This window comes from Anoplopoma fimbria, chromosome 9, assembly GCF_027596085.1.
Source record: "Anoplopoma fimbria isolate UVic2021 breed Golden Eagle Sablefish chromosome 9, Afim_UVic_2022, whole genome shotgun sequence".
Taxonomy (NCBI): Eukaryota; Metazoa; Chordata; class Actinopteri; order Perciformes; family Anoplopomatidae; genus Anoplopoma; species Anoplopoma fimbria.
The window spans coordinates 15,274,644-15,302,635 of record NC_072457.1 but is presented as its reverse complement, the minus strand read 5'-3'; the positions used below and the strand labels follow the sequence as shown (position 1 = coordinate 15,302,635).

Here is a 27,992-nt window from a genome sequence, read left to right as displayed (position 1 = left end):
ATGGTAAATATAACATTATTTTTTAATAAAACAATATAATAAAATATGGTAAATATAACATTATTTTTTAATAAAACAATATAATAAAATATGGTAAATATAACATTATTTTTTAATAAAACAATATAATAAAATATGGTAAATATAACATTATTTTATAATAAAATATGGTAAATATAACATTATTTTTTAATAAAACAATATAATAAAATATGGTAAATATAACATTAGTTTTTAATAAAACAATATAATAAAATATGGTAAATATAACATTAGTTTTTAATAAAACAATATAATAAAATATGGTAAATATAACATTAGTTTTTAATAAAACAATATAATAAAATATGGTAAATATAACATTAGTTTTTAATAAAACAATATAATAAAATATGGTAAATATAACATTAGTTTTTAATAAAATATGGTAAATATAACATTAGTTTTTAATAAAACAATATAATAAAATATGGTAAATATAACATTAGTTTTTAATAAAACATGGTAAATATAACATTAGTTTTTAATAAAACAATATAATAAAATATGGTAAATATAACATTAGTTTTTAATAAAACAATATAATAAAATATGGTAAATATAACATTAGTTTTTTAATAAAACAATATAATAAAATATGGTAAATATAACATTAGTTTTTAATAAAACAATATAATAAAATATGGTAAATATAACATTAGTTTTTAATAAAACAATATAATAAAATATGGTAAATATAACATTAAATAAAACAATATAATAAAATATGGTAAATATAACATTAGTTTTTAATAAAACAATATAATAAAATATGGTAAATATAACATTATTTTTTAATAAAACAATATAATAAAATATGGTAAATATAACATTAGTTTTTAATAAAACAATATAATAAAATATGGTAAATATAACATTAGTTTTTAATAAAACAATATAATAAAATATGGTAAATATAACATTAGTTTTTAATAAAACAATATAATAAAATATGGTAAATATAACATTAGTTTTTAATAAAACAATATAATAAAATATGGTAAATATAACATTAGTTTTTAATAAAACAATATAATAAAATATGGTAAATATAACATTAGTTTTTAATAAAACAATATAATAAAATATGGTAAATATAACATTAGTTGTTAATAAAACAAGCTACGTTTGGCAGGTTTGACTCCTTATTTTTTTTATCTTTTCTAGCTGTCTATTTTCACTTGAACACAGTAGAAAACTCACCTTCCATGTCTACGTGGTACAGGAAACCCTCGAGAGCGAATGACCCACACTAGTCAACCACCGCTACCTTAACGGTAACCTGTAGTTAACGCTAGTAAGTAACTTAGTAACTAACTCACATTCACAACAGTTTTCCTCTGATGTTCACAATACCTTACACCGTAGAACTGTCACTGATAACCCAGCGCACTAGGCAACCGTTGCTTGGCAACCGTAAACATCCGGAGGAGGAGGAATAGAATGCATTAACGTTACCTCTATTGTAATTGTATGTTAAATTGTGTGGTTTTTCATACTAAACTGTCCGATTTAATCTATTTTGACGTAACCATGTAATTTTGGGTTGATAATGTTTGTTAAACTCACAAAGCATTTAAGAATTAACTGAAAGGCAGAGTTCATAGCCTACATAGTTAGTATTTTACCCCACTTAGTACATTATAGTGTAATACACTACATTGTTACAAGGAACTCTAGATACAGTTTTTAATAGAGAAAACCCACGATGAGTTATCTATATTTGATGTGTCGGTATAACTTAAGCTACCAAACACTGTATCAATGCATTATTAATCAAAATAAAATAATGCATAATAATGTAACGATGACAGGGGCCCATTTTGCTGCCTAATACATTATTTCCTTTGAACAAAAAGCTTTGACTCTGGAATTATACAAAGTGAGGTTCGCATCGCAGAATACACCCTTGGAAATAAATAAAACAAAAAGGCTTTCATCGACTTTTGCTTTTATTTTGCTCTATAAATAAGGCAGATACACATTGGCTAATCACTGAATTTGGCCTTAAAATTACAGAATCTGAAAAAGTAATTAATAATTCACAAATCCTGACATTTTCTTCATATATCCTCAAAAATCTTATTTCATTTTGTTTATTCCAAAGATGCAGACAAAAAAAAAAATACAACCATAACCCACCTTGTGTAGTCATTCAAAAACAAATACTTCTACAAAAAGTAGACAAAGGATAGAGTGAAAGACAGTCATACAGAAAAAAATCCATCTTGTGTTACAGTGCTTTAGTATCCTTAGAGAGCAAAAGATGAAATCAAGGTAAGAATTTCTGTAAACATTGTTAATGCAGGTATTGTAGCGCATTTGCAAATATTACCTCACAATGCTCTATCACCACAGGATGTGTACCTTTGAGCAGAGAGCGATGTGGCACTTTAGGCCTAATCAAAGGACTTTGGTTTAATTAGAACTATGACACTGTTAAAAAGGTATTTTCAGAAAGGGAACCTGCAGATAAGGCTACATTCTTGGCAATAGATGCTCTACTATACAGTACGTACCTTAACTTTATCAAATCGTTGTACATACAGTATAGCTGGTAGAGGCTTTTTAAAGCACTGTTTCATATCAAAGTTGCTCATTTAAATGAACTTCCAACAATATCATCATCGTCATTAACATTAACAAAATTAAGCAGAAATGATGTATAAATAAAATACACCACTTGGTACTTTATACGATTGAATGACACATCTGGAAAAAGATATGCAAGATGATATAGTGTTTATCATAAGAGAACAAAAAAGATTTTGTGCAATAATTTGCATACCACAGTCAAAACGTGACTGGGTAAGACTATTGTCATACAATAACAATAGGAACGAAAACTATCCACACATACATTCAATAGACATGTTAGAGGTCTCGAACTTCTCATCAGACATATGCTTTTATATTATATTTACAGTATACAAGATCCTACTATAGCGATTTAATCATTGCACTTATTGTCTATGTGTATTTGTAATTAGTATGGAATTTACACAGTGCATGACACTTTTCCAGGTAATGTATGTTTGCTGTTCTTGAGCATTATTTCCATAAAGACATGGATAAGGGCATCATTGGCATCAAAAACGGCATCTTTGCAAAAGAAGGAAGATGTTCGGGGTATCGTCACAGCACGAATTAATACTGTTAACTGCTAACACCTGATGGAATAACTGCTAACATAAAGCCACCTAAAGGTTTAATGTTTTTATGGTAAATAAATCCAACATCAAGTATTTGAGCTTTTTGAGCCAATATACTTTTCTTATCCTGCTTACACTTTGTTCATTCTCATCAATGGAATTGACAACTCCATCACACACTAATCATTAAAATGATTAGTGTCTAATTATATTTAATTAATTTCTCTAATTTCAACATACTATCATATTGTAAAACTCGAGTTTCTGTATTTCTAATTAATAAAGGGGCTACCGTGCTCTATCTCCCTCCCTAGCTTTAGCAGAAACGTGTCATCTGCTAGCTGTGTGTCATCTGGTAAATGCTTCCACATCATCATGTTCATAGGACATTATATGCTTATGTGTCCCTATATATATTCCCCTTATTAACTTTTACCAACCTAAATTCTGAGCCAAACGTGACTCTCTTCACATTTCAGTCCCTATTCCATAGAGTTACTTAAAGTTATATCAATCCTTCAAAGTCAAGTCACCTTTTCCTCTGGCAGCAAGAAACAGTTGTCTTTAGTGTTTCCTCGGTCGACTCTACCTTGTTCCTCTGAATTTCATAAAGTATCCTCTACGGGAATGGATTTGCATTAGCGTTAGATCTTTTGACTTTGGCTCCAGTCCCAGACTTAACAAAATCTAGGAAATACTGTAAACAATCTTCATGGTTGGCTGGTGCTGTCCATCTCTGGAGGGGCCGGTTCTGGGTCCACTGTGTGGCCAACTAAGGGTCCGCCGGCTGTGCGTGGGTCCATAGCAGAATGCATGACAGTCAGCCATACATCGTCCATGTTTGGCATTACAAAGATTTTCTAAAAGAGGAGAGTGAACAATGGAAGGACAGTGGGTGATCTTTCAATTTTTACTTTCCATGACACGTGATGTCTTAAAATGTGTTACCCTAACCCATATTGTTAGCTTGTGAGATTGGTGATTTAGGAGCTGAATATCACTTTAATTTCAATTTATAACAGGAATTGAATTGAAAAGTGAACTTTCAAATTAAACTAACCAACTTCGTCTGAGTTCGAGTGTCTGAAAAGAGCCTAAACAAATCAAAATGTAGCGTTTATCAATACCTGGAATTCCTGGTCCAGTTTCTTCTCTATCCAGTCAGTAACGTGAGCTAGAGTCACTTCTCTTTCCCCCAGTTTAGGTCGCGCCTTCAGTTCCAGGTGAGGCGGCTTCCTGAAGCCATACCTACAACAGAAAACGTCAAAACAATTGAGGATTACCTTATAAACACTAGTAGGAGTTGAAGAATGAATAAATGGACATTTTTCACAGCTGTCCTTGCAGGGAAAGAACAGGTGTAATTGATAACATTTAAACAACTGCATTCTATCAGGTGGGCCAGTTCCAGGTGTCCTGGTCAAGGCCCAACCTCTGAAAAGTGAAGCCGATGCGGAAGTGCAGTAAACCTGCAATATTTCTAATGAACAGCAGGGTGCGACTCCTTTGGTGGGAGTCAGATTGTATAGAAGTCTATGAGAAAATGATCCTACCTTCACTTAATTTGTTACCTCAGTAAATATCATGTTCATTTAGTAAATTGTGGTCCCATTAAGAGTAAAGTAGACAATAAGACAGGGTTATGCTTTAGGATGTGGCTACCTTATGATTGACAAGTGGCTACCACGGCGTCGCTACCATGGCATTGTTACCTCTGGCGTCGCTACTACGCCAATTTCTTTAAGTTACACATTTTGTTTTAAGCATGTTTTTCACAAGCCAAAATTAGCATACCGATTGGTGACATCACGATGGCTACGTTAATATCTTGTATACAGTCTTTGGTCTTGGTAATGTGCATGCCGGCTCATTGTCATTGCTTACTAAGACACTGGATGGAAATGGGTAATTGTTAATGAAACTTGTTTCACCTTTGCTTTTCCTGTTATGACATGTCAAAATGTCTGTTTTGAAAAAGTCTATTGATGCAATTGTATGGTCACCACCAGCAGAGGGCATTGATGTTTAAAAAAAAAGTGCTACATTGAATTTTTTTTCAATAAAACATGCAGCCGTGGGGTAGAATTAATTTCAGTTGTTCTGAGAACAGATATTCATACTGTGTATGTTTGACATGAATAACTATTACTACATTATACTACACACTATTTAGAGGTACAAGTCTGTAAATGTCGACACATGGGAGGATATTGGCTTATAAAGAGTCATCTGAAAGCCCTCTTATTCAGCAGGAGTGGGCTGAGTTTTCCCTTCTGTGTGGGGGAAGTGCCATCTTTGACCAAGATGTGATTATTTGTCAGTCTGACAGAGATTTAAATACACTTTGCAAAGCATTCAACAAGTTACTTTGTACAAAAACATCACTTCCTTCACGTACCATATCCTGTCAGTGGGTGGAGGCGGTATGTTGACAGCCAGCATTCCTCTGAGTTCCTGCACCTCCACTGTAAGCAGGAGGGGTGTGTTAGACACTTCCTCCATCTTCTTCTTGATGAACTCTGTTTCTGTGGCCTTCTGGAAGTATTTGGACTTGGTGATCTTGTCCACAAAGCGCATGATCTTGCTGTGTTTGTGGCCTCCAACCAAACTGTATTTAATAAAAGGTTAGGGTTAATGATGTGATTATGGAATTGGATTAAGTGAGCACAGAGAATGTATACAAATTCATTCTCACCCCTCTGCTCCAGCTGAGTCATTTGAGAGATCTGAGGAATCTTCCTCATCAGAGGAGCCTGCGCTAGACGACTCTTCGTCACTATCAGCCAGGCAGTAAGTCCGTGGCCTGTATCTGGAAATGCATAAACAAACAAAAATGGTTTAGGGTGGGCACACAAGCACAGACATCTGCATGCATGCAGTAAAACATGCACATCTTCTGTGTCTCATTGTGCTTCTAGTGTACATTACCAACAAAACAAAGAACAAATGAGGTATGGAAACATTTGATTGATGCATCTTGTAAATTTACCCTGACATATATTTTATTTCTGAAAATGGATTTGGTGGTTGTACACAGTGAGAAACACAGATGAAGGCACTGAACACACTAAGAAATGAATACTTAATGAGATGAACCACTGGGTGGTAACAGGAAATGAAACGACCCCAAAACTAGAGACATACAAAACTAGAGAATGAGAGTTGAACGGAAGAGATGGTTGTTGAAAGTCAAGCAGCACTCACCAAGAGCAGAAACACATCCGATTAACAGCCGCATTACAGGTGGGATCCAAAAGTAGAGAGAGAATATCAGAGAAAAGAAAGGAGTAGATATAAAAGACAGCAAAGATTTAGAAAACTGAGTGAAAGCCAGACAGAATGCAGCAGACACCTGACAGAGACACATATAACTTTTAGCGTTAAGTGTCTTGAGTGTTTTCTCAAATCTGTGTGTTTAACCGTCTCACCCGTCTTTGCCAAATTCCCCAAAGCGGACACTTTCTCCCTCTTTGCCCAGACGAATGAGGTTCATCTTGGTTTCCAGGGTCATCAGAAAGGAGCCACTGTAGGAAATCTCCAGGTCAAACCACAGGCCTAAAGAGAAACAGTGCTTATTAGAAATGTTGATCTGAGAGAAATTTGAGGAAGTGAAACTGTAAAGTGAAAGATTTGGTGATATATATATGCAGTAAAATAGATTACTCTACTGTCATGTAACTGCGCGCAAGCATTGTCATGATACATTAGTAAAAAAGTACATCATCTTAAATATCACCGTATTGTCCAACCCTGTTAACGAGGAATACTTGAACAAAGCAGAGTTAAATCAAGGTGGTTTTAAGGCCAGTCTGCTAAGACACAGAGAGCACCTAAGGCCACAGTCCTCCTCCCTGCCTATTAAATCTCTCCATATTTCCCTTACTCCTTTGTTACCATAACTCTAAGATTCTTCTAAACTAAGGAGAAACAGTTGGACAGCTGCTCTACCAAACCTGCTATAATCTGGATAACACAAACTCCTAAAAAGCCTAAAATCAAAAGCCTGGTTTGCATGGGGCAAGCTAAATTTACCCTGTTTTCTGAATGAGGTGAGGAGTGAGTGAGTGAGTCAGAGGTTGACAGCCAGTCTAAATGAAAACATGTTGCACTTTGCTGCAACTAAGACATTTAGTGCACAACTACAACAGTCTTTTTGAATCAGATTTCAAAAGCTTTTCTGACAATCGCACCAATGTCCCAGAAGTCGTCAGATAGGATCAATAAATGTAATACTGGAAGGCAAAGAGAAGAAAAACAGCAGAAGCTGGGTGCCCTCTCCTCTCTGCTCTGGTGACGCCTGAACACCAGCTGGTTGTGCCAAATGATGTGATAGTGCAAAGAGTCTGTTGTGTCAGAAGAAAAACATTCAGAGTGAGAGTGAGTCAAACAGAAACTAAGTGAAGGAGAAATAAAGGCAGAAAAAAAAAAGACCTCAAAGCAGAAAAAAGAAAAGCAGGTTAGACAGTCAGAAAAGGTTTGAGGAAGCACTGAGTGAAAATAGAGTCAGGCATTCAGACACAGGGTGCACAGGCTGGGTCTGCTGAACACAGTAGGCCTTACCTGCCTGTCCTGGGGGGCGTGGCAGACAATAAGACCATGTCTGGATGGTTCTGTATTCACTGAGGGGCACTGAGGTTTGTTACTTTGGCGAGAGGAGAGGAGAGCCTCAGTGCAAGCTGTCTGACACAGGGAAGTGCTCCCTTAATTGGCTTAAAGCTATATGGCGAAGAGTTAGGAGTGTGTGTTATTCGTAGTGCCAAGAAAGGCCTTCAAACAGGCAGGGTGACTGCCTGTTTGAAGGCTGCATTCATGAGCTGATGAGCATGAAGCAGAGTAAGTGCAAACACAAATAAGCATTGAACACAACTGCACAGGCGTGCAGAGACAATTTCTTGTGGAGATCTGAGCACACACACACACACACAGCTGGAAAGGTTCATCGATCCATTGCACTCAGCAAGGAAGGAGCTGGGTCAGACAAGGTAAAGGCAGAACTTGAGACAAAAGAGGATACATGCACTGTAACACCCATTGACATCTCAAAAAGGGAAACTAAACTGACTGGTTCCACTCAAAGTTTTCGAACCACCACTTCAAGGTAAAAGGCTATTGATCATAGAAACATGCAGGATAAATGAGGAATGAAATATTGATTTTCTCTGCAGAGGTATGGGCTGTAGAAAAATGCACAAGGCTCAGAGAAGCAAATCACTTCATTTATCTTTTGTTTGGAGCATGTACCTCTTTCCTGCTCCCTTTACTTCTTCTTTACTACCAAGAAATAGGTCTAAAATTAACCTTTTTTTATGATAAGATAAGAGAATTCACTTGAAATCTTTTGGAAATACATCAAAACATTTGGCAACATATTGCACTTTTGAATGAAAGTGCAATTAAAGCCGACGACCCATCCTCAACATCAACAAAATGGTGGCCTATATACACTGACTGTATTTGGAGTGGCTGTCGAGGTGTAATTTGCCTGGAAGGCTTCAATACCATTGCCTTCTCAGTTGGAGATGCAATCATTTGCTGCTCTCATGATCCTGTTATTATTGGAGTGCTGCAGTGATAAAAAAAATGAGGCAGTGACTCATGGCAGGAGGGAGGAAGAGAGAAACTGACACTATAGTGTGAGGAAGGACACAAAGAGGAATGAAAGGGAATGCAAGAGGAAGAGGAGTATTTGGAGACTGTACATGTGAAACAGTTGAAGAGACGGATCTGTTACTGAATATAAAGGAGATGAGAGAGGCAATGTGGGACAAAATGATGGAAAGCTCAATGACATGGAAGGCTCCTTCTGATCAAAACCAGCTGTAAACTTATGGGCTAATTGAGCCAACATAGTTGCGCCATTGCAACAGGCAAATAATGTATAGTCCTTCACAAAGCTAAGCCTCCATTTATCCGATCCACAGATGGACTTGACCAGAAGACCTGCTAAAGTGCTAAACTGCTTTAAGGCCTCACTCTATTGCACTCAGCTAAGACGTCACTGACCAATCAAATTCTAATCTGTAAGCAAAGCCTTCAATTATGAAGTGTTTCCCAGAATCCATAGTACATAACACCAGAGTTCTTCATATTTAACAAGCCCACGTTTTTTTATAACACTTGCAACTTTCCAGTATACAACAACACCCTGTTGAACTCTGAGCAGTGTTATTGGTGGTCAGACCGTCTGGCAGCAGCTGTAGAGCAGAGGACAGGTTTGTTTTTCACTCCCCCGCTTTGGAGCAAGTGCTAACTCCTCTCATAGGAAAAGAGCAACACTGCACAGGACACGATGAATTTTGTTTTCTATAGATCCTGAGGTTGTTACACAGTCCGCCATTTCCGCTACCTGGGGATATTAACTGCAACGAACTTACATTGATACTCTTGGGATGACAACTGGGGATAGCTACCATGAATGTATAAAGAGAACTAGATACAGCGTCAGAAGCAGCTCTCCTGTTCATTCCTATGAAAGTTGCTCAGTGGCACAGTTTGACTTCCGAGTGTAGAATTCAGATGAAAATACCCAGATCTTCCGACGTATTTCCAAATCCATGGGGCCCATAGAGCAAGCGTGCTAGTGTTCCTTTAAATCCTCCTCCCAGCCCTCGGCCTACCCTCTGGCTCATTCACATGAACAGTGCAAAAAAAGACAGCTTTAGATTCAGCTAGTAATGCATTTAACAACTTTTGGGACCTAGGATTAGAATATGTTCATACCTGGAAGCGGATTTCCTTAAAAAAATATTATCCGCTGAGTTACAGACGACTTTTTCCCCAATGTTAGTCAATGGAAAAAAGTATGTAACCGGAAATTGTAACTCCATCGTTTGGCCACTATGTAAAATTTGCATCAAAGCCTGCCACTATTCTTGAGGGTTTGATAGCTCCAGTAGCTTCCGTGTAATGTGTTGGTTGCGCAATAATTGATGCATTTCCTTTGTGCCGTAAATGGGGCCTTCATTTCCCCAGGAGATCTCCCCCGGTGGCCGTTAGAATTGAATAATGAAAGTGAGGCTTATAGGGAACAAATCTAAATGCAGATGAAGTCACTATTCATCATTATAGGCTTTACATTGTGGAATCAACATTCACTTCATGATATGTTTAAACAAAAAAAAATTGTGGATTGCCACTTTAAGAGTTGAGAGCCTACAAGTAACGAGCTTGTCTCTCCAACCTAGAGGGTGCCACTATCTGACAAGCTAAGTGGGTGTAAGTGCTTGTTACGCAGCAGTGAAATGCACAGTAAACCTAATTTTGCCTGTGCTTACTGTCATTGTTGTTATTGACTATGGTTTTACTATTGCTCATTATTTGGGGCTGTTAGAGAACATCTTCTTGGCTTTACCATTGCTGTAATCAAACATTTATTGAGTGGCTATTTTTTCCCCCCCCCAGAGGATTTTCATTTTTTGTATTTCAAAAATGTATTGAAAGTTATTTTAAATAGATGCTGATTCAAATGCACATGATTTTCTTATCACAAGCAATGAATCAGAACAAGATGGTGGTGTGAGCGTTATGTTATTGTCAGCATTGCATTCTTATTGGCTGTTAACGATGTTGCATGGTCAATATTGTAAGCATCCCAGTCTTGTTTTTAAATGGAGATTTAGGAAAGAGAACATGTCATCCAGAAACAGCCTCAGCATTGTGATCTCACTAGTCACATCAGGAGGACTTGAGAAAGAAAGGGAGCAGTGGCCTGTCATGAGACAAAATGTCACTTCTGTCTATGCATGGGTGTATACATGCAGCTGATTGCAAAAAGTATTCACCTCATTTGACATTTCACACTACTTCTTGTACTGCAAGATTTTGAAAATGAAATTATTTGGATTTTGGAAAGATTGTGACAAAGCTCTAATTTTTGTTATAATTTTGAGTACTATGATTACTACGATTACTATGAGTACTATGAGTAGGTGATAATAAACTTTTGGTTTGGATAAGAGACAGAGGCAAGTTTAAAACACATAAGGTCTTATAGATACTGAAATAACACACTAAGAACGTAATAATCACAGAAGCATTATATATAATCATTCATTATAACCCATTGGAGCTGTGCCAAGATAGTTCAAATTAATTCAACTATCTATTTTACTTTTGTTTAAACATAAGAGCATGGCATTGAAGCACTTTGTGCACTGACTGATGCAAATTGCGAAATCAGGCATGAGGCATGATTCTTCTTCTTGTCTACTCCACATATACAGAATTCCAGGCAAGCTGCCGTTAGCCACTTTCTCCTGTGTGTGCAACATTTGTGTTTAGCTTCCAAAATGCCATAGAGAGATGAGTGGAGATGGACTGATATGACAACATAAGGTGTAAAGAGAACCAGTAGAGATTTAAGCCTGCAGAGAATGACCTGTGATCAGAAGAACTTGCATACAATTACCAAGTATTAATACTGTGAATATTGCCTTCTATTATTAAGGTAATAAATAAGCCTTTCATGGGCCTTCATTGTCCTCTTCCTGCATAATATATTCTTTGTTATTTTGATGTCCTTTGTTTGATCTTTGGAAATTAAACTCAAAATCCTTGGATTGTTTCCTTCATTTTGGTATTTTTTTGATAGCCGATCAGTTTTGAATATTGCAGGATTAATGGAACAAGAAGGAGCCCTCACAGTAAGCTTTCAAATGAAGAGCTGCAGGCGACAGGCTCCACACGACTCTTTACAGAAACCACTTAATGTGAGTGTTTGTGTGTGTGTTTGACATGGATTTTTCTCTCTTGCCTCTGTAGTCAATGGAGGGTTTGGATGCCCCAAGGATTCTGGGAGTGGCCGAGCCCATGTCCAGTTCTGTCAGTGTTAGCTCATTCATGAAGTAAGGCAACTGAAAAAGACAAAAGCATGCAACTGAGCCAAGCACACTGTACATGAATTATTCATATTCATTTCATTCATTTTGTATTTCATAATCATATATCTTATAGAGTATATAGGATGCTAGCTTGCCAAAAAATTAATACATGAACAATGAAATGAGTACACTCATGCAAGTACAAACTTAGGCTGCATTCACACCAAACCAGGAGGTCGGGCAAAATCTAAATACTACTTTTCATGTGAATAAAATGTGTTTGGGGGGAGAAGAACACAGCGGCTGCTGAAAAAATATTGCAATGGCCTAAGGCGATAAGTGGAAAGAGAATACATTTTGGGGAGAAACGGAACTGGACGTCACGCTGTGATCCAGAGCTTCACACCCCAGCCATAAGGGAATAAAAGACGCTAATAGTCAAGCAGGCATACTGTGGTAATGGGCCATTAACTGACACACACTGCTGCACAACCCTGCGCCAAACGCTGCAACGCCTGATTTGGTGTGAATGCAGCCGTATGCCTGGATGACACACACTGCCCTATGCCACACCTTATGATGAAATTTCTCTATGTGTCAGTCCCTTGTAGACTGATCTGTGCTCAGTTTCTTTTCACCATTTTTACCAAAACTACACTGCCACAGGACATTGTGGATAGTCATACAGACCAAAACACATATAGGAGTTAGCAAAATAGCGAAATAGTTTTTTTTCTGGGGGGCAGGATCAGAACAACACATTAGGATAAAGGGTTAGAGATGAAGGATGGGGTGTTTTGTCTCTCTCCCTCGGCTTCCAAACCTAGCATGGAGCTGCTGGGGGACTTAAAGAGCTGCACAGGGATACAAAATGACATTCTGAGAACTTATCTTATATGTGCATCCTCTGTGGGCCTGATGTTGTTTTCATCAAGACGGTGAGCATAACTCTAACTTTTTCTTTACATCATCGCTACTTTTTGCTTAAACTTTTTCTGTTGACCGTCTGTTTAAGTTTCAAGGTTTTAGGTTGCTAGGGCTGGCATTGCTCCACTCACCCGTATCTTGCTGAGCTTCATCTGAATCTTCTTGGAGACCAGATCAGCCCAGTAGGGCTCGCCCAAGAAGTCCCATAAGACCCGGCCAAGAGCAGCATTAACCCAGGCAACATCCTCCTCCTCCTCCTCCTCCTCCTCATCATCCTCATCCTCCTTGGGTTGTACCTGAGCTGAAGGTGTGCTCTGAAGCTTAAGACACAGCAGGCAGGTTGACAGGGAGGAGAAAAGAAAATGAATCTCTTATCTCTGTATAGGACTTTAAAACATGTAACCCCCTACTATACCACTTATTCTACTCATGTGAGGATAAGCCATTAAAATAGCTAATTGCTGTTGTTTTTAATAACACATCTTGTAAAACTGTAAGGTTAAATTACAATTGTCATGGCATGTTTGTCCCCTAAGAAAGGAAGTTAGAAAGCAAAAGGTGTTAATAGCATTGATGGAAGATAAATATGTGTGTTACCTTCTTATCAGCCCCGGGGCTGCTCTGAGGACTCTGAAGAGCAGGGCTGGCAGCTGCAGGGGTGACTACCGCCTGTTTTGGCAGTAAGGAGGCCATGTATACATTGTAGTCTAATAGCGGTTTGGTTTTGGCACTGCCTGCTGGCACTGAGGTGTCCTTCGACCTGGGCTGAGATGCCAGTGCCTCATCCAGACTGCCACGGCTGCTGCTGCGACTGTGAGAGCTCAGAGCTGTGGGCCACGGCAAATATAAGAAAATGGTGAGGATTTAGAAGACAAGGTTTTCTTTCAAAACAACAAAAACTTAAGATCAGAAGTGCCATTTCTATATCTGTATAGTGCACAAATATACTAATATACTCAAAAAGAGAACAAACAAAGAAAAATCTCTTAAAATGACTTCTACAGTTGCGGAAGAAGACAAATGTCTTGCGGTAACAGAACATCAGTTTTGCTCACCACTCTTAGTCCCAGCAAAACTTGAAGATTTCTTTAAGTCCGCCTTTAGTTTGGAAGCTGATAGAAACCGCTGGTACCATTCCTCCTTCTCCCTCCCAGTCCTTCCAAAAAGATAGAGGGTCAGGTCTCTACTGGACGAAGACGACCACCCTCGCTCCTGTCCTCCTCCTGTCCCCTCTGCTCTGTCCCTCGTGTTAAAGCTTTCACTGGCCTCGGATCTGTCCCCCTCGGCCTTTGACATGAAGTCATCCTGTTCGCCAAGTTCAATGCATATGGGGTATTTTTTATTCCATATACGTTTCCTGGCCAGGCTCTGAGGCGCTAGATATACCTGGGGGAGGGTTACGGAAGACAGACCTTAGTCAAACAAGGTGGGCTTTCAACTCATCTCTAGCAACATTTCATAGCTTTTTAAAGACTCTTAGAGGGACAATTTCCATTGTAGTATTTGTCATTATCTATCTAAAACATTAACAGTAAGCACATCTAAAACATTGTTTAGTGAATAGCATATTCTAATGAACCAGCCTGGGACTAAACATATTTTAAAACTGACTTGTGTTATCCTTTTATAGAACTAGATCAACAGGTAATGACAGTTGACCTTTAACTCAATTACAGGGAGAGAAACAAAAAATTTTTTAAACTATATTTGCAACATACTCTGCTGTTGGTGATGTCATAGATCTTCTGACTGATGTAGGTGACATCGGGTTTTGGTTCATTGTGTGTGGCACGGCGGGCGACATTATGGTTGGGTTTACTCAAACGAATGATGGAGCCCTCCAACCGGACATACACAGAGTGTGTCAGTGTGGCATGGTATGTCTCCGGGTCATAGTATGATATCTCATTCATCCAGCCCTGGAGGGAAGAAATAATCATTATACATATACTTTTCAAGGATTGAGTTCCAAAACAGTCATACTAGAAAACAATTTCAATCTGAAATTCAAAAAAATGTTTATGTTTTTCTGCATTTATAAAAAGGGAGAAATGCAAAAATAGAAGAGAGATAACAATTGAAAACTGTGCGTGGAAAATGAGGACACTGTAAATATCTGCACCCATGTCTCTATGAACTTCACACGGATGAGAGTGAATCTTGTTAGTGCTGTCTTTTAACAGACATGATGTCATTTGCTTTCTGTCATTCACTTTGAAGTTCCTCTGGCTAAATTCAGCACAGGATCCACATTTAGTTTATTTGTTACTTGACACTTCAATGCAAAAACAGAAATATGCATCTTGAATTGCATGTTTACCTATATTCACAGCATCCCATAGATAAACAATGAAAACCAATTCTCTTTCATTAAAAAGATTATGTAATGCTATTTTATGGACTCAAGGTTTAACTGATTTTTGCAATCAAAAGTCAATGTGACCTCCCAAAACACACTTTTGGCAATAACTTTAGAATACATGATTCTCTCAGAAGAATTCATATGCTATTTAAGACATTTAGGTAAACTGCAACATGAAACTGGAAAGCAGTGAGTCTAGTTTTTTTTAACAGTTTTTTACAATTTTGTGATATGTGGCTTAATCTATAAATTTGGCGTGGTACAGTAGTGCAGAATGGAGGACGCAACATGTCAACTTGTACTGACGTGATAACAATTAGCAGTCGATTAATTGTCAGATTTTGTTTCCAAAAGCTGATCAAAATTTTGGCCCACATAAGTACTAAAAAAGGATTTATTTGATAGCATCAAACCATACAACCTCTGAACCAATTTAGCTATCGGTTGATGGATGATTTAGCCGCGTTGTTTTACGGCGTTTGCAGCATGACAAAACGAATTCAAGGAACTTTGAAATGTTCACTGACCTTATATATTTGTGGTTCCTTAATGTCCAACCTGGTCAGATTCCACAGCTTTCCATGGTATCTGGACTGTCTAAAAGCACTGCCAGAAGGTTTTGGTCCTGTCAGCCAAACAACACCAAGGGCAAAAAAAAATCCCAATCCAATCCCAAGCAGCATTCCTCCTACATAATTCGGTAGTGGTAATACAAAATACCCATAGACCAGAATAGTAAAGATGATGAGAGTATAGTGTGGAACACTAGGCGCCGGCTCTATACTTTCTGAATCGTCTTCACTGAATGGTTCAGTACTACCACTCAGTGGCATTTTAGTTGGACTCCCAGTTCCAGTTTCATCAGTTCTATTTCCACCATCGCCGTCTGTGTCAGTCTCAAAGTCCTCACTGTACAGGATGCAAAAGTCATCATTCTCTTGCTTAGCAAGAGCGGACATAGAGCATTTGTCTAATGACATGGAAAGTAAAGATTTGTTGGGGCTCTTAGTGTCAACAGAGGGGATAACAGGTGACTCAGCTGTACCAGAAGCACTGCTGTTGGGGCTCTCAGCCTCTAGGTCACCTCCTTCTTCCTCCTTGATGCAGTAATTGTTGTTGCTCTCCAGGTGACCATTGATAGAAGTAATGCTGGAGAGCTCTGAGGCACTTGCAGAGACGGCCTTGGGCCGGTAAATACTGCTGCTTACTAAGCTGCCACTCTTTTCATCCATCATCTTACTCAGCAGTTGGAGCGGCTCGGAGAAAGCCTCAGAGAAACGCCGCTTAGTGTCTTCAATCTTTGCCTCAACTTCTGAGACATTGAAGAAGCTGCGGTTATCTTGTGAAGTTAACGGAGAGGAAGGGGCCGTTTTAGAATCAGTGGATGACGACGTGGAAGCAGATGGCATCCTGGACTGTGTGAATTGCTTGAAGAGTTGCAGGTTAAGGCGGGATTCAGGAAGACGGTAGGGTGTGGAGGAAGAGGACGAGTCCTGGGATGTATCTGAAGATAGAGATTTAACAAGACTCTTCATCAGGTGCCTATGCCTTACTGTCGGAGCAGCAACAGGAGGAATCCCATCACGGGACTTAACGTCAGAGGAGAGAGACTTCACCAAGCTGAAGAAGGGTTTGTCACTGGAGGGAAAGCTCAAAGATTTGGTGGGAGAGGAGTTAGAGGTTGAGCCTTTTTTCCCAGCATTATGAGATGGCGAAGTTTGGGTAGGAGAACAAGTAGTGTGACGGCTAGAAAGTGGAGAAAGTCTGGATGGTTCAGCCATGACTGTAACCTCGGCTGCAGATGTCAATGACACGTCTTCAAACATCTCCTCACTTGCTTCTAAGGCTGTCACAATGTTTGAGTCATCCAGATCAGCTGAGGTAGCTGAGACACTTGTCCTGTAAAGCTCTTCTTCCTCCTCCTCTTCCTCCTTCCCAAGAGCTGAGAAGTGGATGGTGATGGTGTCCTTTGATGACGATCGCTGGACATGGAGCTTGGGGGACAAGGCAGGTGGCGGTTTTTCTTTGGAGTGAGCGCTCTCTGCATGGCTAGGATGCTTGCTTGTCATTGCAGTACTCCCACTGAGTCAAAGTCTGCAAAAAGGAAAAGGGATGACACTTCATTAGTTAATTGACAAAAAGAATATGCTATAAACTATTTTGATATTCAAATAAACATTTCAGTCAATTTTTAAACAAAAAGGCCCAAACATTCTCTGGTTTCAGCATCTCCAATATGTGGATTTGCTGCTGTTCTTCATCTTGTTTATAAAAACTGAATATTTGGGCATTTTGGAACTTAGTATGATGGTCTTCTTTCACTATTTCTGACATTTTTTAATCAAAGCGATACATCGATTACTGGGGACAATATTTGGCAGATTAATTACAGCCCAATGCTAAATTCAGTATACTATTGACTTTAATCTCCTACAATTCCAAGCTTTCAGGTCTACGACGCGATTTACTATTCATGAAAAACATGATTTAATGAAAGTACTAAAAATGCTTTTGTAGTACATTTTCAAAATGTAAGGAAGAATCTCATTACTAAAATTAAAAAAAAATCTTAAACTTTAAACATTCAGAGAGTTCAATTGTTTGGAGGTTTGCTACATTTTAGCAAGTAATGTAGGCAGAATCAGCTTATTTGTTTTATGCGTTACAGGCTTATTACAAGGCAACTAGCCAGCATTCAACAGTTGTGGATTCTGTTTTAGTCAGTGAGATGCTGTTGAAAATAGAGATTTGAACCAAGATTGTTTCATTAGTCCTCTGATAAGTCCTTCTCATAAAAATTATTGATAGTAGATTGGAGGCTAGCAGATGCACATCAACTATCAAAGCAACATATTTGTCTGTTGGTTAAGAAAGTCATCCCTTCACATCGCTCGAATGGTTTCTCATATTCAAAAATATACTTTGTGAAAGCTGTTACTTTATTCGGGGTGACTTGGACATTTGTGTACACTGTAACTTATAGACTCAAAATGTGCACATCCCAGATGGGCTTAAATTCCCTGAGCAGCAAGTCCCCAGTTAGATTCCAGCCTTCAATCTCCCTACTCCCTTTATAAAGGCATAAAAAAAAAAGAATGTGGGAGACACTGCTGTTCATAGTATTTGAGCTGACTATAAACAACATTTCCCTATCTCTACATCATGAAAAACAGGAACAAGTCAAAAGGACACACAAATAGTTCAAAAAGGTCTAAAAAAAGTAACTGGAAACACTGTGTATCTTATCGTACGCAAATTGCTGTCGGCATCCTCCCCAGGCAGTGACAAAAGGACTGCAAGCACAATTAATGAATGAATGAAAATCAAAAAAGGAGATGATACATCATATTCTTAAAAGACAACCTTTGATGACAACACATTACTGTTGTCACTAACCAACCATCTAGGAAGGCCAGCAACGGTAGTGTATGTTTATGACGCAATTTCCAGACAAAATGTGTATTTGCCTATGTACCTGTGTGGGTGCTACGAAACGCAGTGTTGTATCTCTATAACAGTTTGGTTGTGTTGGACTTCAGTTCGCCGACAATGAGGAATATTAAATCACCAGAAACACACAGACACACATACCCAATCCCACTCACCACCTGCTGGCACTTTTGCAATTATCTACCACATACTGCTCAAATATTCAGCAAAATCAAGGAGTCCAATGAGGAGCAATCAAAAGCAAAGATAGCTTTGCTAAAACAAGAATTGAGACTTGCTTGGCATATGAATGCTGCAGCAAGTAGTTGTAAGCTTTAGTAGCTTCTACATATTACATTGTGAACATGAAACCACATAAAAAACAGATTTTAAATCCCATTTCAAACCGTTGCTGACAAACATTCAACAATTGCCACAAAGCTTCCAAAGTCTTGAAAGGTGTTTATAATTTAGCACTGTCCAGATAAGAAATTTGAGGCTGAAGTGAAGTACCATGGCAAAATCATGCAGATTGTTTGGTGCCACAACGAGATGCCCGAAGAGCATTGTGAGGATCAAACTGGAGTTTTTGATAGGAACAAAGAAAAGGATCCAACTTTATTGAGGGTACATTATTAAACAAGCAAGGTGATTAGGCAGATGGACAGATATTCAGAATCAACATAAAAACATTCAGAGAGCCTGTTCAGATATGTTTTTGAATATATTACCAACCCTACCATTAAGAAAAAACTAACCAAAATAATCAAAAGGGAAACTCCTCCAATTGTACAGGGTACATAGGGAGTGTGGGGTTATTAAAAGGTGAGCTTACCAGATCTCTGTAGCTCACTCCTGCTCTCTGTTTGAGGCTAGCAGCTCAAGGCTACATTAGACTCTATTAGCAAAGCACCAGAATCTCTGAGCATTTTTGGTTTAGTTGCACTGTGGGTAATGTAGACACAAGGCTTTGACAAGGAACAACACTGTGTGGAATACAAAAGACGCTACTGTGTTGATTGTATTGATTTTGACAACAATGTTTTGGGAGTCAATGCTAACTTGGTGGAGTACTCTTTAGAGTGATTACTCTTACAGTTTATTCTACAAGCTTTCGGCTGTCAATAGTTTAACAGTTTTATTTTTGCTGAGCAAGTTTACAACCAAACCATTGGAAACATTATAAAATAGCTTCACATTATTGTCTTTAAGTAACAAACACTTTTTAGTGGAAGGCATAGCGTCTGTTAGAGTATTTTCAAAAGATCAGTTCAGACCAAGTAAAGGGAGTTTACCAAAGTTGATACTGTAAATTAAAAGAAAATCCATGGATTAAATACACAAAGACGTAAATGCACTATTCGTAGTCTGGCATTGTTATGCAAAAGTAATAATTTGTGGATGAGTGTTTAGAATTTAGAATTCCAGCTCTACAATCTTAGATGCATATAGCTATAGCCTGTTTCTAAGCTGCCCGGTGTAATGCAGAGTAATGAGCTTATTGAAAGGAATTCATTCTTAAGCTGTTCTTTTCCTTAGCTAAAATACTTCCCACTCAAAACTTGGTATTTGACATTTTGTAAAAGCCAAACATAAACAACTCACACATCAAAACTAACTGTTGGTGTGTTTAATGTTTGGAAGGACATAGCTGCAGTCTTTGTACTGTAAGGAAAATCCAGCCAGGATATACAGTATATGACAACGCAATAAAATCCAACTGCTGCCTCATTCGCATCTTTATGATTTGGTTGTGAAAACAGAAAATTGGCATTGTTGACATTTGGCAATAGCTTTATTGTGTCTTGTCCGGACGACAGAGGTGGTATGAGGTCATGCTGGCTCACTCATAAAACAGACTCAACTTAGTCACTCATTGTCCAATTGGTCACGAGTGAGCTTGTTACCCAGCCAGGCAGTCTGCGAGCCACCTCCGTCACTAGCTAGCCAGTCGTCAGTCAGCAGCCAAACAATGAGGCCATTCTAATGGATCCCCAGTTGGACATGGATTTCATTTCAACATGTAAGACTCAAAAAGGACCCAGCAGTATTTGCTAACAGCATATTAGGATTAGTGATTAAGTGGGGAAGTATGTACACGATCATGTATGTGTGTGTGTGTGTGTGTGTGTGTGTGTGTGTGTGTGTGTGTGTGTGTGTGTGTGTGTGTGTGTGTGTGTGTGTGTGTGTGTGTGTGTGTGTGTGTGTGTGTGTGTGTGTGGTCCATAAGCTGATTCTATCTCCCAATTTAACATTATGGGAACGGAACATAGAAACAGAGCAAAAGACTGGGCATGTACAGTACGTCTGCATGTATTTGGCTGTCCATCAAAGTGTGTATGTGCACACTGACAATGAAGTTCTCATTGGTTTTCTGTTCTTGGGGCCCTTCTCTGAGGCCTTAGAGGACAGTGAAGAACGAAATCTTGTCATTGATGGTGATGAAGCCAATTACAGAAGGAGACCAGCCTCATTAACCCTCTTGCTTTTGCACTCATTAGAGACATGTTCACACACAGGTCACTTCTTCTGTAACAAGCAGCACACATTGCTAATGAGAAGAGACTCACAGAGCTATTTAACATACTGAAGGTATCCATGCAAATTACGAGGTAGTTGTACATGGCTCTGTGTGATTAGCTACTGAATGTATTGTTCAAATGAACCTAAGAATGACATGCTGGTGAGGTGAGAAGATAGTAGTTTCAAAAAAGAAAAACTGTCATTTACTATCTTAACACCGGGATGTCTTATAATGTGGATAAGCCTAAACAAGATTCCTCCACCGTCTGAAGGGGTCAAATCAATCTCTAGATGTAATCTTTCATGCATTTATTAATAAAATATGTGGATTTTAAAGTATTGTCATAGAAGAAAAACAAGATGATTTTTTATAAAAATATGCATGAAAAGGCCCTCCCAGAATAATCTCTGTACATTCACACCTATATAACATTATTACCTTAGCATAGCTTGTATGAAGGTGCCCTGTGGAGTTTTCTTGTGAAGCAAACTAATGTTATTCAATGGAAACCCAAATCCACTGTGTGTGTGTGTGTGTGTGTGTGTGTGTGTGTGTGTGTGTGTGTGTGTGTGTGTGTGTGTGTGTGTGTGTGTGTGTGTGTGTGTGTGTGTGTGTGTGTGTGTGTGTGTATCTTGAGGTCTAACTAACGTGTTGAATGCATTTCCTTCTACATAGAACATTTGCAGAGCATTGTTTTTCTCCAAATACCGTATCTTAAATCCAGCATTGTTTATGTCCATGTTTACTTGCTAGCAGTCTTCAAAATTAAAATAAGCAATAAAGAGCAGACAATAAAAGTAAGATGGATGTTGCAACCTTATTAGTTAACATGTTTATACAGCATTGTAAATAAAAAATGATAAAAATTGTGAAGTGGGAAGAGTACAGATTATGGATTATAACCTTTATAAATCAAAGACAGGATCTGAACCAATAGTCCCAATTGTCTTCACAACTGTCATGCTGCAACTAATGAGATGCTGTGAGAGCAGAGCAGACTGGCTTAATCTGATGACCCCTTGTTCTCTCAGTATTGTTTCAAGAGAGCATGACCCCTGACCTCTGTTGTCCAGACAACAAAACACATCAGAATGCACACAGAAGCCTTCTCCTCATTAGTCTTTGACTGCATTGTCAACTGTATTCTTTTTTTCAAAGGACCAGAATGCTTACTAAAGTTAAGATATTACACAATTACTTAGCACAGTGTTTACGGCAATTGGATAGTTGTTAACTTACATTCTGTGTTCTGTAGTTAAATAAAATTCCATGCTAAAATATCGTTTTACCAGCAAGCATTTATGCTCCTGCAAATTTGTTATTTAGAGGTTTAATTATGCTATTCCTCCTAATATCTGCCCCAAAATGAATAGTTAAAGCACAGAGAAATGTAAAATTGAGCAAGGTTTCATCTACATCCTCAATAATCATAAAGGTGTGATAAACTAGGTCCTGGTCTCATATTTTGTACAATCCATTGCAAAAAATGCTTTCATTTAAGAGTAGTAAAAAAAAAAAAAGAAAAAAAAAAAAAAGAGTATAATAAAAAGAGTAGTTGGAGGAAAATGTTAGTGTTCTGCTATTTGTGATTTAATGCGGATTAATCCTTGATGGTAAATGTATCTAAATTCTTTGTGGAGGACATCTTTGGACAGTGCCATATTTGTAAATGATCAACGTAGCCACGAGACAAGTTGCCTCATCAGTGAGCAGTGCCAGCGTCATTGGTTTTAACAAGACAAACTCATGTATCTGCTTCTCGGCTTTTTTCTCCATCAATGATCACTGAGTTCAATACAGGTTCACAACCATTTTCTAAGGATTTCACAATGGAGGAAGTCCCTTACTGAAGCAAAAACAGCTAAATGTAGTCAGCTGAGGAAAAGTGGATCCACCAAAAGAAGGAACAGGAATTTACAACATAGATAAATGGAATAATTTTACCATCATTGACTGATGACCTCTTTTCTTTCAGTAAGGTTGCATGTTGAAACTTTTGGTTCCCTAAAATAACCACAGATTTATGGGTTGCATGAATCATTGTCTAACATGGGACCAACTACTGCATGACCTCTTCAGAAGTTTAAAAATCACACTAACGATGACTGTCAGAAAGAAAAAGACAAACTCCCTCATACCTTGTCATGTGTCATTCAGACAATTCCCCTTTTCCTTGCAACATATTGGCAAAGAGAGTAGCTTGGTTAGACAACAACTCATGTTATTATACAGGAGAATCCTAAGCAAAAGAGGTCACACTAAAAAGGAGGGGTTCTAACATTGTACCTACATAGAACCTCTGCTGCATGAATATCCTGTGTGGAGACCCCTTGGAGCAGATGCCCCAGTAAAGCCCATGTACTCTCCACTAATTTTAGGCTACATTATGAAAATCCCAATTTACAACTAGGTCGCATCGGCGAGAGCATTGGTCGCCACCAGAGCAGCGCCATCAGAAACCCCGGATATGAAAAACATTTTATGTGGAATACAACTGAGCTTCACAGTCTACAACAATAGACAGTGTTGTATCTGTTTTCCAACAGCTACAAACTGTGTCTCCAGACTGATTACTATTCTTTTTCAACCTCCCGAAATTAATGTCCCCATCTCCTAAATGCACGTCGGCCTAAAAATCTGTATAAATGGCTGACAGTGTTTCCTGTGTGTGAAGCTCCGTAACCACACCGCAAGGCTATTTTTGCAAGTCATCCTGCCTGTTGCTTTCTGCCAATACAACACCACATGCCAGCCCCCTCGGAGCATCTCAAATGTCATACACCACTGTTTCAGATGACATCAAGAGCGTTAAGAGGAGGCCAAGGGACAGAGATTAAACTTCAAGAGAAAAATACCTTGTAAAAGACTTGAAAACATGCTCACACATTCCCCTGTGGAAGACTTAATGAAATCCCAGATCACTATACTTTATCCAGGTTGCCTAGGAAGGGATTAGAAGAAGTCCCACTTCAAATCCTGCTGTTTATTTGCAGTAGTAATGGTTTTCCCTGTGCTTACACTGGCAGTTTAGCTAATGACTTGCACAGTGTCTCACAGCCCAGTGCTCCCATTAATGCTACTGCCAACATTGTAGCTAACAGTTAACTGCCCTGTAGGCAATGACAATTTTCAAATAGCAGAAGAAGGATTACATGCCCCATTGTTTGGGATTTTTATTAAAAAGCAAATGTTGAGGTGGGAGAAAGCTTAACCTGACTTAAGACTCATTATGTGAACATATCAAGACTGCTAATGTGCTTTAACTGGATGATAAATATAAAACAGGGGGAATTAACTTTCAGCAGTTATGTGGATGCAAGTCTGGCATTTAATGAGCCTTAATGTTTCTCATTCCTGGATCTCTTTGTTTCTGTACCTGTAGAAATATACACAGTCTGGACAGGTGAGTAGGCGGAGCAGTATGTTGGCACTCAATATGGCTAACCACATTAGTTGAGACAAAGGTGTGTGTCCTGGTATGTTCGAATAACTGAGTGACTAAGGGGCAGAGGTAAACTGGTTAATCCATTTCAGTTTCCTTTTCAGATTCCAGATTCTGGAGACAAATAAACAATAGCAGCCCAACAGAACCGAAACTGTTCTCAAGAATGCCGACAAACTGGTGAGACAGGAAGGGATTGAAATGTAAGGCATTGAGAACACGTCTCTCAGCCTTCCCCTGCCAACTGAGGCACATTTTTAGACCAACATAAGTGTATTGACAAAATTTGATCATGTTATTGCTTTTAGAAAGTCAATGCACCGCTGTTATCCTGCGAAAGCCACAGTTAAAACACAAATTAGCAGCATTTTGTTATGGTCAGGCATCACTCACTTCACAAATATACCAGTTGAATAAGTCTTATGACACCCATTAAAAACTAAGAAATAGATGTGCAGTGAATCATTGCACTAGTTCCTATGTCCATAAAAAGTAACCAGCCTCTCCTAAATTCCTGAGAAATTACTTTTATAAGCATGTTAAAGACCTAAGAAACCTTAACCCTGCCCCTGTTTTGCTATTATGCTTGTCCTCTGCATTAAAAGTTAATGTACAGAGGGGGCGGGACAGACGAGCTAAGTGTGCCGTTAGTCCATAATTGTTGTAAAAATAAGATGATCAAACCAATAATCTACTTGTTGGATTCGAGTTTTATCCTCTTTTTGCTAATGTTGAAACATCCTGATGACAAAGCCGTTATGACAGATTTGGCAGAGTTTTAACACTTGTTCTCAAATGGCCATCAGAATAGTTGTATTTCTCAATTGCTGCCAACAATGGCTCAGCTGTTGTGGATCCCAACAAAAAGAACACACTGGCTCAAGGAAAGCATGTGACAGAGAGTCCACCGAGGCAAGGAAGTAAAAAAATATCCTGTATTAAGAAACGCATTGGGAGAATTAGAAAGACAGCGACTGTAACAGTAGGCGTTCATAGCACAGTGTATGCTTTACACAATCACACCTACCCAGACCAAACAGCACTGCTTTCTTATACAGGTTATACAAAAGCATTGTGTTTCTAAATGCAGTTAATACCCAGATTCAGCCATGTCAGGTCACTGACCCAGGTGTTGTTCATGTTAAATAATTCACTCCTCACTTAACTGCGTAACCTCGTCAACAAGCCCTCATTACTTTTAGATGAACTCCTTGGCTGCAGCGGTGACAAAACTGTGACATGGTTCAAGCACAGAGATCTGTCCCTCTGCTCCGGTTACAGATACGGCCTCAGTCAGCCATGACATTAGCGTCCACAAGAGATGCATCTCTTTTAATAATAACTAAAGATTTGTGTTAATTCTTTTTACGGGACTTTAACTAGTTTTCAAAGCAGACCAGTTTAGCTTTTGTGGGGTTTTCTTTTTACACTCTTTTAATTAGAAAGTTGTTGCATTGCTATTTAAACTAACAGCGTCTTACTTCAATAACTATTCACTACCAGTCAGCTAGTCACATGTTTCATTTAAAAACAAGCCACTCATTAAAGACAATAAACTGGTTAAATTGAACAAAGAAGAGCTAAGATCACTGTTTTAATTGAGTGCAACCATGTAATCATGTATTGCAGGCAGGCTATCAAGAACCAGTGCTCCTTTCCTAAGGCCTTAGATTACTGCTTGTTTTTAGTCATGGTTTCCCTTTCTGAGAAAACAGATGGAGAAATGATGGGATAAATCACTTAGTTACACACAGCTACAGCACAAGTTGAAATCAACAAGAAAGAAATGTCTGTCAGACTAACAGGTTTATCGGTACCAACCACTATTCATCCAAAAACAAGTCACAGTTAAACTAAGCCTTCCAGCAAACACAAGAACATGGCAATGGTGCAGTAAGCCAAGCCACAGTCTGCATCCAGGCCTCTGGGGCAGCCATCTACCCAGCTGGCAACATCTGGTTGAACTCAGGAGAGGACTGGACCAACTTCCTGCTTTGTCTCCACAAAGATTCTTCTGTTTCCCTAAACAATTCCCAGTAAATGCTGAATGTCAGACAATGACAACAACCCCTCCAGTTTATGTGACTGTCTCCATGAAATATGAAGCTTTCTCTGTTTAGTTTAGTCTGTTTTTTTTTTTGTTTTTTTTGCTCGTGTCTGATGGCATTCACCACACCTGTTAGTGGCTGCCTGGATCAGTCTAGAGTAATTACATTTTCCTGCAACCCAATACAGTTTCCCACAGCAGGCTTTGAGGCACATAGGACATCAAACACTGATAAGAACAACATATTTTGTGCTGCACATTTAATCAATCGAATGATTAAATTATTTTACTAAAAGATTCATTTACATGATCTGATGTAATTTAAATAAAAATGCTGCTTGAAAATGATTCCTCTTACCATTAGAATTTCTCATATGTATCTCTTAAAAGAACAATGGATGTTCTCATTTAGCAATAATTATGTCCTCCTAACCAACAAACAAACAAACCAGAAACTTAACTAAGAGTGTAGAATGCAGTAATCATACATTTATTGTTATCAGTGTTGGACAAAGTGAAAGGAACTGGGGAAAGCATTTGTCAGCCAAACTGTAATGACAATAGACTACATTGTCATGGAGTGTGAGAGCAGCTCATGGGAGAGTGAAATGGTCTGTGCGATGTCAATGTATTCCAGAATAATCTGTAGATCATGTTGAATGACTGCTTCGAATTCTTAAGGAGTGGCTTTTAATCTCATAAAAAAAGTTAGATGTACTATTCCTCAGGGCTCAAAGTAAAATAACAAATGAATTCACTGATGCTCACACGTCTCAGTTTTCTTCCTAGCCTTTTGATCTCATACAAAATACTTCCTGTGAACGTGCTGCAGCTTTGTGAATAATGCCTCAGTTTCAAGTGAGAAAAAACTGAAGCAATATTTATAGACAGGCTATATTTATACATCTTCCCAGCTCGCCTCTCTCTCTCTCTCTCTCTCTCTCTTCTTTCCTCTGGTAATAAGTGATTATAATGATGGTAGCGAGATGAATGGTGCTGTCAGCGTACAATGGAGGCAGCACCTGAAACCAGCCTGAAAACGTTGCTGGCTGGCAGGTTGACACATTCCCCTGATGTCTCAGTAATGGTCATTATTTCACTGGTTGGGTAGGTAAGGGAGAAGCACCTGCAGGAATGATGAGGAAAGTCAAGAGAAGCAGCGCCTAGCTACATAACCAAAGGCTTAAATCATCTTCAACTGGAATGGCAGATTGTATTTTCCCTTATCAAACACAAGGAAAACTAATAATG

At 38.4% G+C, this 27,992-nt stretch overlaps 1 protein-coding gene across 3 annotated transcripts in view; it reads right to left on the bottom strand.

Annotated features, from left to right (window-relative positions):
• Positions 1-1,982: 1,982 nt before the first annotated feature.
• The window catches only part of LOC129096100 (testis-expressed protein 2-like), a 30,895-nt gene continuing 4,885 nt past the window's right edge, over positions 1,983-27,992 (bottom strand). For 2 of the 3 annotated variants that reach the window (XM_054604761.1, XM_054604762.1), the window contains exons 3-13: positions 15,827-17,393; positions 14,656-14,856; positions 13,993-14,323; positions 13,535-13,764; positions 13,069-13,257; positions 11,944-12,043; positions 6,620-6,746; positions 5,887-6,000; positions 5,590-5,799; positions 4,319-4,439; positions 1,983-4,051 (exon numbers count right to left, since the gene is read on the bottom strand). In XM_054604761.1, coding sequence (XP_054460736.1) covers positions 3,902-4,051; positions 4,319-4,439; positions 5,590-5,799; positions 5,887-6,000; positions 6,620-6,746; positions 11,944-12,043; positions 13,069-13,257; positions 13,535-13,764; positions 13,993-14,323; positions 14,656-14,856; positions 15,827-17,368 — 3,315 coding nt within the window. In that variant the 5' untranslated portion in view covers positions 17,369-17,393 and the 3' untranslated portion in view covers positions 1,983-3,901. The remainder of the gene's footprint in view (positions 4,052-4,318; positions 4,440-5,589; positions 5,800-5,886; positions 6,001-6,619; positions 6,747-11,943; positions 12,044-13,068; positions 13,258-13,534; positions 13,765-13,992; positions 14,324-14,655; positions 14,857-15,826; positions 17,394-27,992) is intronic. The other variant, XM_054604763.1, reaches the window with a different exon arrangement.